Raw genomic sequence first — 16,411 nt, 5'->3', positions numbered from 1 at the left:
CTACATCTTTTTTTCCCAGTATATAAACACTGCATAGAGATACTGATTAAAAGGCACCTTTGTCATTCTGCATAGGCAAAGGATGCTGACACTGAAGGAAGTCATTATGGCCCAGGCAGTTACAATTCTCAGTTTTCTTCCTGGCTTTTGCTTGTAGCAGATGCAGTGCTTGAATCTTACTCTTACAAATATCTGCTGTAGCTCAGCCTCTGCATTTTGCCTTTGAGACTGTCACTTTCCAATTCAGTAAATGTTGGTAAAGAGGTTCAAAATTTCCCAGGGAAAGGACAAAAAAATGTTGTGATTAGACAATGGGAAGACATCAACCTTGTTCTTGAGGAAAGTAGGCTAATTAGGTGTTAATTGTAAAAGTTCATGTACTCTTCCACTGCAGAGCTGGGAATAATAGCACTGCATAGTACTGAACTCCAGAACAATTTTTACATGTGCTGGCTTTTCACAATGATTGTGTTTTCTTTATGACTCCAGTAAGTGGAAAGAAAAAGAAATCCCTAATTTTTTCTTGGTCCAGTCTATACATACAGAATTAAGGCTGCAGAAGGGATGGGCTTTAAAGTTTGATTATATTTTTTTGCTTAGCACATTCAGTAGTATCTGTTCTTTATGTGGCTTCTGATGCCTGATTCATCAACATCTTCACCTCTGTACTTTTATTTTACGCTAAAAGCAACAGCAACTAGGAGAAGGAGCTTACATGCAGAAAAACATCATAAAAATAGGGATACTGACCAAGAAGGAACATGTCACTGTTTTGGATATGTGAAGATGTCTGCTAATCCTTGTAAAAAGTGATATTGGAACCTGTTGACTGAAGTGAGGTTAGAACCTGGTTGAGAATAAGTAGTTTGTAGTTTTGATGTCACTAATTTTGATACAGTGCAAGTACTCCGGAGTAAGATACTCAGAAGTATAGTACAAGTATTTGCTAGTCTTGTGAACATTTCTAAATAATGCTGGTCTGCCAACTCTAAGACATCAAATACTTCCTGTTTAATACTTCAGCTTATTCCTGAAGTCCTCACTATATAAATGTGGAAGACTGGTTTCACTGAAGAGACTAAGTTCTTTTTAGTATAAATTTGAAAATTGTTATATGCTGAATAAGATTTTGTGGCAGGTATTCTTTAAATGAGTTTATTGTGATGGACCTACTGAAGCTTAGCCCACGAGGATTCATCTCATTCATGTTATAGGATAAAAACCTGATGCGCTGAGCAAGTTGGGGTTTTTGTGGTGTTACTTTAGAGCGGGAATGAAACAGAAACAGTTTGTTATCTGAACCTATAAATGCCACTATCTCATTCAAATCAGAAGACTGTGTTTTACTTAATTCTGAAATAAAATTATAACTTACCCTGTGATCCTTTTAAAGTCTAGACTGTTGACCGAGAGACTTTTTTTAGGCTTCGTAACAATTTGCCCTGAGCACCTAGCTGTTAACAAATAATGAGAGCATTGATTCGATGAAAGGAAAAAAGTCCCAAACTGGAGCACATTAGACTATTAAATTAAAAATTTATTCCAATTAGTACTGGGGGACTGCTTTCTACTGTAGCAAATTAGGCAGCTGGGAATTAATGGCAAGTGAAAATCATTATAATGAGAGTCTTTTTTGGTTAAGATTTGAGAAAGTTTCTGACAGTGTCACCATGACCTCAAAGAGTTTTAAGTTGCTCTCTAGACTGGAGATGCATAAATGTTGATTAGTGAGAAAGGTCTTTGGAATACATCTTCGCAGAGCTGAGCCTTCCTAGACTGTCTGAGGTCTAACTCCTAAGTGTAAACTCCTAAGCCATCCATCTCCATTTGTTCAAACACAAGGCTTGTCGCATCCCCAGGATGAAGACTTCCATGACTTCATATATGATATTTATATGGCAAACCAGAGAGCCTTTAACAACCAAGTTGCTGATTCAGTGACTGCATTTTTTCACTTACTGTCCTTCTAAGCCAAAAATGTGCTATTCTATATTATATACCCATTATTTGTGTTAAATTTATGGGAAGAATGGGAATCATCAAAGAAACACAGCAACTGTTTAAAAGCAAAGCCACCTAGTGAACAGAAAGAAATGGAAACAGAATTGGAGACGAAATACATATAAGCAGAGTGAAAAACAAGTTTTGTGCTTTGCTTTGTGGTAAATCCTGTACCTAATGTTTTAGGATTTTGTTTTCTTCTGATCTAGACACTGATCCAATCCCTACAGTACTTACATGCATATCGGGTCCAAATGTCATATATATATATAACATACCATATATAACATACATACATTTTATGTAACATTCTTATTTGAACTTCACTGGTTGGGATGCATCAGCAACTACATTTTCTCAGTCTGATAAGTGTGACATCAGTCTGATTCTTAAGCTGCTATATTGACTCAAATTACTGAAGGATTGGATGTCCTGCAAGCAAGTAACAGTGTGCGAGGCAATTAACATTACTGAGGGTTGTGCTGTACTTAAAATGAACTCTGAGTTCACTGCCTTACAAAGGGAATCATCTTCACCTTCTGCTTTAGGCTCTGAAGCAGTGATGAAAGTAGCGCTGTTGTTGCGGTAGGCTGGAGAGACAGAGGTGCCCAAAAGCTTTAAGCTAGCCTAATTATCTTCCCTGGCCTTAGTTCAGGGTGTGTTATACCTCTCCAAGAGTGTTGTGTTCTCAAGCCTTTCTCCTTTGCTCTGGCAAGGAGATCACCATCTAATAGCACACTAACTTCATCAATGGATAATTTTTTTGGGGGAGGCGAATGCTGTGACACAGCCAGATTCTGTTGGTGTCCCTAGTTGTGTTTGGCAAGGTGAGTGGCAGCTTTGGTGCAGTTTTGGTCATCTCTGAATTTGAATCTAAGACCCAGGTGAACTCTGACATGCACATATAGTGTTCTGTTGTTAAGCTGGGATGCCTGGCATGCCAAATTTTTCTGTGCAGGTGTAGCACCTGCATAGATCGTGGGAAAGAATTGGACACTGTTTTATAGATATTGAGGCTGTTCTTTCATTCTGTGGTCTAGAGCCAGTATTTTCTAGAAGATGATGCAGATGTTGATACTGAAAGAGATAGGTGTCTTATGCATCAAATACTTCTGAAAGTACAGGGGGGAAGTAACAAAGCCAGTCAAATGGCTGCATTACAGGATTTCCTGCAAGTGGATTTGGTTTCTGTCTCTGCAATTTCGATACCTCTCCAAGATGGGATGTTGCATTTTGTATTGCTGTTGTTAGAGAAATCTTGTAATAGTTTGCCTTGCTTCAAGTTCCCAATTCACTGCCCACTCAACTCTAGTAATACAGTAAAGAAAATCTATTCTGGACCGATAATTGACATTACAGTTTTTCTTCCAATAAAAAAAAAAAAGTATGCAGTAGTGGAAAAATGTCATTTGAGCAGAAGAATTGCTCAAATAATGCTATAAGCCCCTGTTTACCAGAGCACTCGTAGGCCAAAGTTGCCATGGAAACAGAAAAAATTCAAACAATATTAGCCATAGCATAGCTATTATATTTTGCATTAATGACACTATACCAAAGGGTCACTTGTGGTTTCATTTGCAAGGCTCACTTTGCAGTGATTTATCACCAATATTAGAGGCTAGAATTTAAAATTAGAAATGGAAGGTTCAGCCCTAATTGGCTTATAATAATATTGTGAAGGAAAAAATATTTATTCAATCATATGTCTTGAAGAGTTTTGAGTTTTTGATATGCAGAAAGTTCTTAGTCTTTTCTTAGAAATAAAATAATGCTCAAGCCATAAAACAGATTATTCTCACTTGACATCCAAAAGTGCTGACTCCAACCGTATAGCTGATATAACTAAAACTGGAACATTCTTTTATTTGCAAAGAAAATCAATCAGTTCTTGAACTTGATATGTACTTGCTTGGGGAAAGGAGTTTGAGTTCAGCTGTGTCTGCCAGATGACTGTGGCTGGTGCTGGATTGTGGCAATAGGTGAATTGTTCTGATGTAGTTTGTCAGAACAATGATATTCTTTAGGTAAGAGTTTGTCACAGGAGTGGTAAGGGTTTGTCGTGAGTATGCATACTGAGGTTCTTCCTATTGTATCCCCTGATATTAAGTTTTTCTATTTCTGGCAGTCAGGGTCTCACTAGTTCTATGGTTATATTCTTTTTTCTTCCCCTCTGTGTACCACTGGTTGAGAAAAGGCAAAAATAGAATTGAAGATTCCAGGTGTCATAAACCAAATTTTGACTCTTTAAATATTGACTGAAGCAGTGACTTGGGTCCTTTCATGACCCAGACAAAGTTTCAAGTGATGGAAAATTTAGGTATAAGTTATGTTTGTAATTTGAATGGTTTTGGAAAAATAACCAATCTGTGTGTTGAATAACCTGTTGGACACTGTTAAGATGTGCTCACATTTCTAGGGTATATACAAATAAGCTTCACAGAGGGGTCTGAATTGCATCCTATATAAATGCAGGAATGAGACACTTGAGGAGCTTTTTCTGTGTTTGGCAGAAGAATCTGGCGAAAGTGTAGAAAAATTACACGAAGCTGTGTTCTGATAATGACTGCACAAGAATGCTTGCATAACACTTTGCCTATTACAAAAGCTGTAAAAATATTAACTAATCCATAAAGCAGACTACATGTTGCAGATGTGTCCCTCTGCTGGGAGGAAAGCATACGTGTGTGTCAGTGAGGAGGGGAAAACCAGTTATTAAAGGAAGCTTTATTTGGTCCCTTTAAGCTTCATTCAATTTTTTGGATTGTATTTTCATACTTCCCTAAGAGTGGTTTTTTTCCCCCCCTAGGATTCTGTAGATGAAATTGCATATTGATGTATGAAAAATGTATACACCTTTTTGAACACAGAAAATCCTATTGTCTTGATTCTGTTCACAACCAAAGTGAATCTCAGCACTCTAAAATTATTTCAAAGAGTGGTGACTATTAAGTAAAGACCCTCTCTGATAGTTTTTTCCTTTTTTTTCACAGATGCTGTTCTCAGGCTTTTTGCTGCATGGAAGCTTTGGCACATTTTGAGTGTGGCTTTTATTTTAAAAGTCTTGACAAATACTATGAATTCAGGGTTAGGTGACTGTTGTCTTTTACCACGTCTGTCAAGAGTTGATCCTTACCTAGGGTTGACTCGAACATGAATTTAGAATGCTATGATAGATGCTTAAAATTGCTTAAAGTGGCTGAGGCCACCTGTTGCCTCCCAGCTCTCTTGAAAGCTGTTTATCTGTGCCTGTGTTGCAGGTGAGTGTGTGCACGTATGTGTATGAATTAGAGATGGCTGCTGAAGTAAAAATGGGATTGTTTAGGAACAATGTCAGTGTTGCTGGGATGGTCCTTGCCATCGCCCTCATGGGGTCTGTGGAGCCCAGGCTCTGCTCTCTGAACTGTTGGAAACTGGATCCAGTGTATGCTGCTTCTTCCTTCCTCATCTTTGTGCACTTGTCCTTGATGGCTTTGTCCCTGTCAGCCTCCACCCCAAAAGGAAAAAATGGGGACTTTATCCACCTCTCCTATAGGTGTGAGTGAGGATTAATTCTGATTCCATTGCCTGTCTCTCTTCCTGCCTGTCATATCAGCTTTGTAATCATCTTTCTGAATTTTTTTGTGTGTTTTGCTACACGTGGCTTTTGCAAATATGTCACTGTTCTCTGTTTGAGTCTTTGAAATTGCGTATTATTCATATTCCTGTGCTTAGCAGTGTTACAAAAGACTTCTGTCTTGTTACCAGTTATACTATTGGTGGCTTACCTGTGCTGCCAAAATGCTGGCTATTGCCCCTCTGTTTTTGACTGACATGGGCAGTTCTTGCGTTGGCTGCATTCCCTTGAGTGGCTCTGGGGAGCTGGCCGGATCTGTGGCGCAACGAGCCTGGCGTGGGTGAGTGCCAGCCTGAGACCTGTTGGGAGACTCCATTAGTTATAGTCACTCAGGCAAGAGGAGCATCATTGCAGACATTGATTTAATGCACAGGGAGAATCGAAAGGGCAGAAGCACCAATCAGGTGGAAAGTGCTGCTCTTCCCTGACACGGCTGAAAGAGTGCACGCAGAAAATATTTTGAAGAATAGCATGATGGATCTGAGCTCTGTAGTTAGACTTCTCCCTCCACTGCTAATTTTCTGTCTTTGGTTCTTAAGGGCACATTAATTTATTAAATAATCTGATTTTCACATATTAGCTAACATGGCAACATTTATATTTTCTGAAGTCTTCAGTTTATTCGTGTAGCGAATAATAAGCTTTTTGGGTGATGCTGTTCAGGAGAAAATAACTGTTTTAAGCTGCTCTTGGTATATGAAAGTAATCCATAAGCTTTACACTTGATGCAAAGATTTTCAGGCTGTTGGCAGAGATTCTATGTTTTTAAAAGTTTTTCAGTTTGCTGGATTTCATATACTTTCATTTTCCCTTTGAAGTGTGTGGGAGAGAGCAGAAAGGGAAATACTTCATTATGTCCATGAATTATTCAGGTACAGTTCTAGCAGCTAGCATTACTTTAAATAGCTCAAGGTCTTTCTTTTTCCTTGAGTATGTCTCAGTTTTCATTCTTATGCTGATTGTATGCCACGTTCCTTTGTTGAATACAATTTTGATGAAGTACTATCCTTCAGCAATCTTTAGAAATCATTTCAGTCTTGAAATAAGTATTTAATTTTGTTCTTCTCCAGCATCAGATATTCAGTCACCCTCAGCTGATACAGGTGAATTGTCATACATGTGACTTTACAAAAAATCAAATTATTCTCCCTAGAGTGTGTTTTCTATATACTCTTGCGAAGGCATTGATCTCAAATGGCCACCCACATATATTTATACAGTGAAGGAGAAAAGGAATCTATAATAGTAGATATTAACATTTACTACATAATTTCAATGGGGAGGCGTGAACATTAAATCCATTCATTTTGGAAATGTCCTTCCCTCTCCTACCAGTAATACATGGAAATCTGTATTTAGAAAATAGTTAAGAACAGTTATACAGAGGAAGACAGTTAGAAAGGTGTCTAGTGGCCAATGTGACAGGAAAGGAAAGCAAAACATAACCCAAAGTGAGCTTAAAATGCTGTTCTTGTATTTCTAAAAATATCTTTGGAAATCCAGTGATCACTGCATAATCACTTAGACAAATGAGACCCTTGCTATTATTTCTGTGGGAAAAAAGTGTTAAAAAAAATATTCCCCTGAGATTTCGGGCTTTCAGGATACAGTCTGAAGAGGCAATGGGGCAGAATTACAGACAGCTGAGGAAAAATGTATCTCTGTGTGTGTGTGTACAAGACTCAGATTTCCAAGAGGGATGCCTGTAGTGGTGTTTGCAGGGGTCCCAGGATGAGGGAAGAGACAAGAATGTTGACTCCATGTTTCAGAAGGCTGATTTATTATTTTATGATATATATTATATTAAAAGAAAATGATGCATTAAAACTATACTAGAAAAACAGAAGAAAGGATTTTGTCAGAAGGCTAGCAAGGAAATATAAAGGAATGATAATAAGATCTTGTGGCTGCTCACAGCCTCGACACAGGTGGCTGTCATTGGTCATCAAGTAAAAACAGTTTCACATGCCGGATAAACAATTCTCCAAATCACATTCCAAAGCAGCAAAACATAGAGAAGCTGAAGCTTCTCAGCTTCTCAGGAGAAAACATCCTAACAAAAGGATTTTTCATCAAATATGTCTGTGACAGATGCCCACGACCAGATCTCAGCTGCTCAGTTTAGTTGCAGCAGCAGTGAGAATTTTGCAAGGCAAGCATCAGAGGTAGTGCAGTGACCAAAGTGTGTCAAACACAGCAAAGCTTGACCAAAAGATCCATTAAAGATTGAAATATAGTCAGTATGATTATGTTCATGACAGTAAGGTTATAGAAATGCATTTATAACCAGAGTTAACTTAACCAGTGTATATTTTCTTCAGCCATGGATGTGTTTGAGAGAAATGGTTTTGAACTGAATAATTGCAAACATGCCAATGCTTCCGTCTTGTAGCTTAAGTTGCTTACTGGACCTCAGGTTCTCAAAGCCCTGGAACAGTCTCTAAGCAAATAGTCAAGATTTTGTTGCAGTAGCACAATTCAGCATTGAAATGGAAATCTCAATTTGTGTAAAAGAACTTGGAGGGACTGGAAAATGCAAGACCCCAGATTCAACCTGTGTGTGGTAACCAAAACACTGGTCAGAAAAAAAGGAACTGCTCAGCAAAACAAGATTTATCAGGCCTGAATCTCTCTCAGGATGACCACTGTAGCACTTGAGAAGTATACAAAAGTTGTTTGAAGATCATGTTGACCAGGGAGTACATGTTAATTATAATAAAATTACAAAATCGCAGATACAGCATTCCAAAAATGCTGGTAATGACAGAGAATCTGTGTCTGCATCCTTGGGGACCTTGCGGTTACTTGATTATTTCAATTGTTTAGAAGAGCAAGAAGTGGAAAGATGTATGAAAACATGAAGAAAATAATCTTTTGATTGGTGCCGCTGATTACAGGCTGCTTCAAATGGGGAGATTTGTTACCTCAACCTGATTATTAAACTTGGTTTTATCTATGAATTGTAAATACTCAGTTCTGCATGGATTTAGCCTGCTTGGTTTATAGGTATTATGCAATTAATACAGTTTTGCTTGGTCCATGTGGAATTGAATTATGTTGCTTAACAAAATAATATGCACTAGTGTATTTACATATTCATATGTGTGTTTTATTGCCATTTTTAAAAAAAAAAGTAATCAATTTTTAGAGGACTGTAATGTAATTCCATTAGCAGTAATTTGACTAGGTATTTAAATGCTTAAGTTAGTTATTTAGAATAATAATTAGGAAAAAAAACATAGTAAAGAAGACTTCATAAAGAGATGTTACTTGCTTTTTATTATTTAAGGCCCAGTGGTAGATTTGAGACCTGTTACCTTAGGCATTTTATATATATTTACTGCTAAAGCTGCTGTTACTTTTTCCAGACTCATTTTTAGTGTTGTCCTCTGAACTGAACAGGTATAAAAATAATTAAATACTTTCCTATTCTGGAAAGGGACTAAAATTTATGTATTATGCACTAGATTTCTTTTCATTTGCCCTTCTTAGGAAGGAAAAGTGGGAAGAGAGAAAGGAGGATAGGGAGGGTACTAAGGCAGTGTAGGAAGGAAATCCTTTTCAACAAGCCTGAGTCAACTTAGTGACTGGGGGAACTGTGTGCCTGGTACATCTCTATTACTAAAAAGTTTTAGCTGTTTCTGAGCTATACCTCTGCAAACCACTGGGTATTTTTTGATACTAAAGCTGTTTGTAGGTCATATTACCTAAGACTGTTAATGAAGTTGTAACTAGGCCCAGACTGAGCTGAGTACCATTGCATTCAGTGAGTCCTGTGTAAGACACCCAGTTGGATGAAAATAGCAGTTTGTACTTCTTGTGGTTGCTGAAAGAATTTTCAATATGAAAATGTAATAAGAAGTTACTGATGCCTTGAAATATCCTTAGATGAGCATCCTGTTCTGCTTACAGCCATTATTGGTCAACACATCCTGAGCCATTGTATGAACCGCTGCAATTTAGGCTGAGTTTGTAACCTTTAAATTATTACTGCTGAATTCGTGTGTGAATAGCAGCTTCTTAAAATAACAGTGGTGGAAAGTATGGCTGGCAAACTGAATTTATTAGTTTTTAAACTGGTTGCAGGCTGTGTTGACTGGGAAAGTCTGAGATGTGTGGGCAAATGATTGATTAAGTGTGTTCACGTGCTCTTCTCACAGGTTATCAGCTCTCAGATAGACCAGAAGAAGAAAGCGCCATCATGTTAATTTTGAGTCCATTATAAAGTCAAAATTGTAGTAGAAGGCAAGCATACCCTGGAAGTAGGAAGTATGTCTTAAGGCTTCTGAAGGGCTATTACAGGGTGAATAAGGAACTTTTTGCTGCAAGGTTGTGCCTTAACTAAGTGGTTTGCCTCCTAAAATAAATAAATGTATGCCACCCTAAATAGATCACAAATGATTCCTTGAGATTTTGATGAAAGAATTAATTTCTTTTTCTTTATGTTGTAGTAGCAAAGCTTTGAAACTACTCACTTGGAATGCTCTTTAGGGCTTGATCTCTCTCTGATTTTATTTTTTTTAATATTTAATTGTGTTATTCCTCAAAGACTGCCATGGCAGTGGTGAGGGGAAGAATGGGCAAAGGGTCAAGAGATATTAAACTTTAAAGGCAATTACAATTTTTGCTAATTATCATAGCAACAAAGGGGTAATGAATCCTGGTGGGAGGACGTTGGTGTGCACTCGCAGTGGTATCACTGAGCTGTGCTGTGACACTAGGCAGGTCATTCTGAGAGCTCAGCTCTCTTATTTTCTAATTATATGTTTTCAGAAAATAGTACTTAGTTAGAACAGCCTTGGGAATCTAACTAATGCTCTCTGCTTGGGTGGGCTTTTATGCATTTGTGAGTTCATTTTTGGTTTGTGTCCATGGAAGAACTCTGCCCACAGGTGGGCCATCAGAGCAGGGAATCAGCTGGACTGCCTTCATTGACATTCTTGGAGATGGAACAGCCCTGTCAAGCCCTTTTTCTTGCCATGATGGATAGTAGCTGCTCTAATTTGTTTGGTCCCAGTCCTGTGATTTGTCCCCTTATAAAGACCAGGTGAACTCCTGGGAGCAGAGGGAGACTCTTTGCCTGGAGGGGAGGTACTTATGAAAGAATAAACCCAGGGGTGCTTTGCTTTGTCACTTAGCTTGCCTGCTGTTGTTGGTACACTTGAAGAGTAGGAAAGGAAAGGCGAAGGGGTCACAGGTGCTTTGTGAGGGCAGCTGGGAGCCCTCAGCTCAGGTGGATGAGAAGAGGTTTTGCTGTGTGGAGTAGGATGTACATCAGCCTCGCAGAACAGAGAGGATAGCTGGAGCGCTGTTTGCCTCCTCTCGAAGCGTTACTCAGGTGGTGAAGATCTTCCTGAAAAGCAGTATGAAGCAGGAGGAGGGTTGAATACAACTTTTTTGCTTTTGGTCCCTCTTACACGGATTTTCAGCTCTACAGTTTAGAAAATTGTGGTTCTGTTTGTGTTTGTCAATTGCAAATCAAATGGAATTTGTTTCTTGATGAAGGCTGTGAGTCACTATGTTTTTGCAGGCAATCTCCCAGTATTTCAGATCACACATAAATTACTGCCCAAGATGTAGGAGATGCTCAATTAACATGAATTCATTGCTCCTTGCTAGTGTAGCTTATCAAAGGATGCTCAGCATTAATATCAGTGTGGCTGCAGTTGGTCGACTGTAGTATAGACAATAATTTTAAGGCAAAGAACAAACCTATGTACTCCAGTCTTTTTACCTTTTGCCTCTACTGGCATGAAAAACTTCTAGCTGTTGCTTAAAAATTGCAGGCATTGTTCTTCTGGATGTTTTCACTAAATTTTTTTGTCACATGGAAAAAACAATATATAAACAAAGTATGTTGTACTTTGTCTGAGTTTAATATACCATTTGATTAAGTTGAGTGCATAATAGCATCTACATTTAAAAAGGGAGCAAAAATCTAGTAACAGCATTAGCAGTGACTTCTGTATCTCATAAGAGGTTTCTTGTGCTGATGGTAAGTCAGGGAAAGAATGCAAGAAAAAGTCCTTGTGTTGCATGCATGTTGTTTTTGAAAGAGTTGGAAACAGAATTTAAAGAAATAAATTCTCCAAAGGGTTAGATAGGTGCAAGTGGTGAGTAGGAATAAGAGGTGACATCTGTTGTGGTGGGAACTTTAAAGAATTAGAAGGAACCTAAAAAAATATCATTTGAACTGAAGTTAAGAAGGGCTTTTACTAGTTTAATGCATACTACTGTCATATTTCTCTACTTTCTATACAGCAGATTGCTATGCAGAGATCTCCCAGACAGCTCAATGCTTTGGGATGATAAAGCACTGGCCTGTTTCACTCTGATTTGTTGTGTTACATTAGTGTTGGGAGCATGTGCAGTGCTTAGGGCGCCAGCATCCATCCCATGCAGTATATAATGACTTTCACTTGCCTGTGGGTGCACTGCAAAATTGAGCCCTGCAGTACTGCTTGTTGATCAGCAAACAAAATGCCAGCTGGAGAAGGCATTGTATTAGCTTTGGTTCAGTGTTGGTGACTGTGGAGAAAATCAGTGTATTACCACATCAAAAGAAATGACCATAAAGTAAAATACACACGGGAAGAAGATGGAGAGTTATCCCGTGTGTAAACCTGCATTATCTGTCTGTGGTTAAGACTTGGCAAACAAATGGTAATGGGGACCTAAGCAGCTACACTTCAGAGTCAGGTATCTTCTCTGTCTGTATAAGCCTTTGCCACCCACATAAGTACTTAAAAACCGACAAGTTGATAATTCATGCCTGAATTTCCTGTTTATGCTCCATTTGCATCTCTTTATCCTTTTGATAAATAAAACAGTAAATCTCTCTCTTCAAAGTACATTAGTAAGGGCAGGCAGTGCTCAGAATTACAAAATTTAATAAAAAACATTCACTGATACTTTTATGTTGTGCTAAAAATAACATTTTTATTCTTCATAAAAAGTTACGATTACACTTGTAAAGGCGCAAAACCATCACTGAACAGGTAGATATTACTTGCACTTGTGGGGTTTTTTGTTAAATGTTTGGGATCCTCTAAAAAGACAATGGTGACAAACACATTTCAGGTTGGACAGTTGTTTCATACTATTTCTCACTGCTCTAATGTTAGCAGAAAAATTTTCTGTAGCTCCTCCTTAAACATGTTTTCTAGATCTGATTGGAAATTGTTTTGTACAGAGCAATTTGGCTAAAACATCTGTCTAAATGTTTCTAATGCTTCTTTTCTTTTTTTCTTTTCTTTTCAATCTATGCTAGGACGTTTTGAATAACTTGGGTTCCTGTGAGTTGGATGAAGATGACCTAATGCTTGACTTGGAGTTCCTGGAAGAGCAACATCACCAGCGTTCTGGTAAGTCAGATAAATGCTGTCTTTAGTGAGGTAATGTTATTCTAGGAATAAAAAGCAAATATGTTCAGTACAATTACTTGGAAATAAAAAGGACTAATTTTCTTGGAAGGAGGAGAGTGGTATTCATTTTTTAGAGTTATTTCTAAATGTGTAATTAATCAGAAAAATGCTGTTTATAAAGCACTTGGACTTCATATGGTCAGTTATGAAATGGTAGTGATTTTTACAGCTACAGAATTTCAGTACCAAGGGCAGACCCATCTGTTTTTTTAAATACTTAAAATGACTGCTGCCTACCCCAGGCACTTAACAAAAGAGCATCGGTGGAATAATTGTGATCACATTTTGTGTGTGCCCAATAATATTTTTCAAATAAAGAAGGTTTGGCTTGAAACATGAGCGTAACTTGATGGTTTCTCTCTTGTTTGGTTAAAGCCTTGTTGCACTGCCTTGATTAATAGCAATAAACTATTGCTGTATACTGTATTTACTACCATTTTATAATAGGATTATGTAAGGTAAGTTGTTGGACCTGTGAAGAGGAATTTCCTTTGCTGGGATGTAGGACAGGAGGGCCTTGTCTGTGAATAGAGGTCCTGCTAACTCAGCAGGATTTGGAGTCTTCAAACCTGTGTGGGACTTGTGCTTGACCCCAGGTACAGTTCTGGGTTTGTACTCTGCTGTGATGCGCTGTTCTGGCAGTGCCAAGAATTTAAGCCCGAGGAATTCTCACTTTCTCTTTTACCTGCTGTTCCCTGATCCCAGTTTCTCCCACATAGATGCCCATAGTGCTCATTCTTGCAGACTCATGTGGAAGTGGGTTTTTTGAGACATTTGCTGGCTGGTGTGGACTATCTTCAGTTCTTGTTTCCTCAAAGATGCAAATTTAGCAATGGTTACAGATAAACTGGTGGAACTGTGGTCCTGTTTGATATTTTCTGTGTTGATTGTTCTCTGAACGTATCTGAATTATCTCTGTGATAATTCTGTGTAACCATTGTGCTGTGCTTATAAACCTGTTTGCATATCTACTTATAGGATGAAACATCTGTTCTGTTTGCTTTGGTAGGGAATGTGGAGGGTTGTAGCAGTAATATGTTCATGATCATACTTTTCTAAATTATTGGAAGCTGGGATGCAATAAATGAACTGCACAGAAAAGGCCCTTTCTAACCGATTCTGAAAAGTGCTATTAACTGTTTACAGAAAGTTGAATGATGAGGAAAGAAATGTGGTTTCAAAAAGCTTCAGAAGCAACCATTGATAAGAAATCATGGGGTTCAGACTTATTTATTCCCTGGACTGGTTGGAAAGGAATTAACTGGCAGAATTTTCCATAAATAAACTTCCCTGATGTGTTGCACTTGGCCTGACCTTTGTTTTCCTTCTTTTTTTCACAAAGCACTGAATTAACAGTGAAATAGAAGTTATGTCCAGTATATGATTTCAAAGATTTTGTTGCAGCTTCTGGAGCAGCTAAAATAATAATGTCTGAGCGACATACTTGATAGAGAAGTAATTAAGATGGAGATGTGATATGACACATAATCTTCCTGCTCTTGGCTCATTATCCAGAGCAAATGAGATGCTTTTAAAACAGAGATCTCCATTGTCATCTGAAGAATGGTCTTCTGAATGACCATTTCTATCCTGAGCAATAAAACAGAGACGCACAATGCAGTATGCACATTTAACACAACACAAATGTGTTTATTTTAGTAATATTTACTCTTTGCTTTTAATTTTTTTGGTGGTAAACCTAGCTGCAAAAAATTTAGAATTTCTCCAGCTGTCACTGTTTTTTAAAGTCATTCACTTGGAAGAAAGATTTGGAAGGGTAGAGCCACAGTATGAAGTTGACTAAAATTTACCAAAAAAGCTGATATCTTTATTTTGCTTGAGGATCTGGCCCAAAACGGTTCATATGGTTGTAAGTCATCACCTTAATTTGTATTAAGGTATTGAGGCAGCGTGCTTGATTTTTAGTGACTTAGCATTTGAATACCACTGGAGTGCATAAAAGCCTTGAACTAGATACTGACATTTAAACACTTGTAACAAATTCCTTTTACTGATTCCTTTGTGAAGTGGCCAACTTGCAGGATTTAAGAAATTTCAACAAAAATTCTTTTCCGTAATTCCAAGTCAATCTGTTCTCTGTTTTCACTTCTGGGTTTGCTTTTTTTTTTTTTTTTTTTTCCCCAAGAGGCATCTCTATTCATACCTAAATAGAATTCTTCTAAACTTTTTCAATTAAATTACATTATCAAATATTTTTGGTGCAATTTTTTCTTCAGGCACCAGAATTCAGAAGTGATCACGTTAAAGACATACAGTTAATTTAATGAAGAGCTTTACACTTTCATAAATCAATCAGATTAAAATTGATCATATTTCTGGGCATGCACATATAAGCTCTTTCAGGTAATTGGGAGGTAATGTATGTTTTTAAAAAGATTTTTAATTCTGATTGCTTCAGAAACAAGAAGACAGCTGATAGCACATGGAGGATGAGCCAGTACTGTTACTGTGGAACAAACTATTCTAATGGAATTTGAATTAAACCAAAGGACTGTTTAATTCTTCCTGGCCTGAAAAGTAGATGATTTTCTGTAATTTTTGCCAATTGCAGGTTTGTTGAACATTTTGTGAAGGCTTCTTTAAAACTATGAGCTTGAGAGTTTACCTATGGCTTGCTTCAGTAAAATTCAGTCAGGACATTTGCAGGTGTATAGATTTGTGAGCCTCCTTTAGTTAGAGGTTAGATGGATGTGCTGTCTCTTCTATAGAAGATTCAGCCCTATATTATGTCAGCTTTACATATTTAATCCATTTTATTGCAGTATTTGTTTGCCTTCCTAACAAGGTCCTCATGTTTCTCTAATACTTGCAGGGGATCTGTGTATCTGACGTTCCACGTGTGTCATATTGAAGTCAGCTGAGAGTTATTGCATGTGTTCTTAGTCTGTTATCAAAATAAAGGTGTTCATGAGTATAAAAATATTGCACAAAATGCTGCTTTTTGAATAGAAACATTAACATTATGCTCTTCTGGAAGTCAAAGGTATTAGCAGTACTGTGACTGTTTGTAGTACAGTAAAAATTCTGTTCATGTTCTGTGAACTGATGCTGACTGCAGCATTTATTTGGTTAAAGCCATCAGCTGTATTGCCATTCACCTGTGCTCCATTTGGCTTTTGGTAAACAATTCTGTGGGGAATTACTATGGGGAGACGTTCCAAGAGAAGCTCTGTTCAGTATTTTAACAAATAGATTGCAATATCAAGTGGTACAATTGGAAAATTATTCAGTTCTTTCTTCATTTGTTATGAGGGATAACTAAGGAATAGCTAGGAATAACTATTCTTTAAAAGGCTATTAAAATTTCTAATGACAAATCACATGAATACAAGGGCTAACATCACATTTCTAA

The 16,411-nt window shown here is 37.6% G+C and overlaps 1 protein-coding gene across 2 annotated transcripts in view; it reads left to right on the top strand.

Annotated features, from left to right (window-relative positions):
* CCSER1 (coiled-coil serine rich protein 1) overlaps positions 1-16,411 on the top strand; it is a 603,805-nt gene that overhangs the window by 100,980 nt on the left and 486,414 nt on the right. For both annotated transcript variants that reach the window (XM_054294825.1, XM_054294832.1), the window contains exon 4: positions 12,885-12,978. In XM_054294825.1, the coding sequence (XP_054150800.1) occupies positions 12,885-12,978 (94 nt within the window). The remainder of the gene's footprint in view (positions 1-12,884; positions 12,979-16,411) is intronic.

The sequence above is a fragment of the Melozone crissalis genome, unplaced genomic scaffold (genome assembly GCF_028551555.1).
Source record: "Melozone crissalis strain CALT ecotype California unplaced genomic scaffold, PUWL_Pcris_2 ptg000006l_1, whole genome shotgun sequence".
Lineage (NCBI taxonomy): Eukaryota > Metazoa > Chordata > Aves > Passeriformes > Passerellidae > Melozone > Melozone crissalis.
This window is presented reverse-complemented; position numbering and strand designations above follow the sequence as displayed.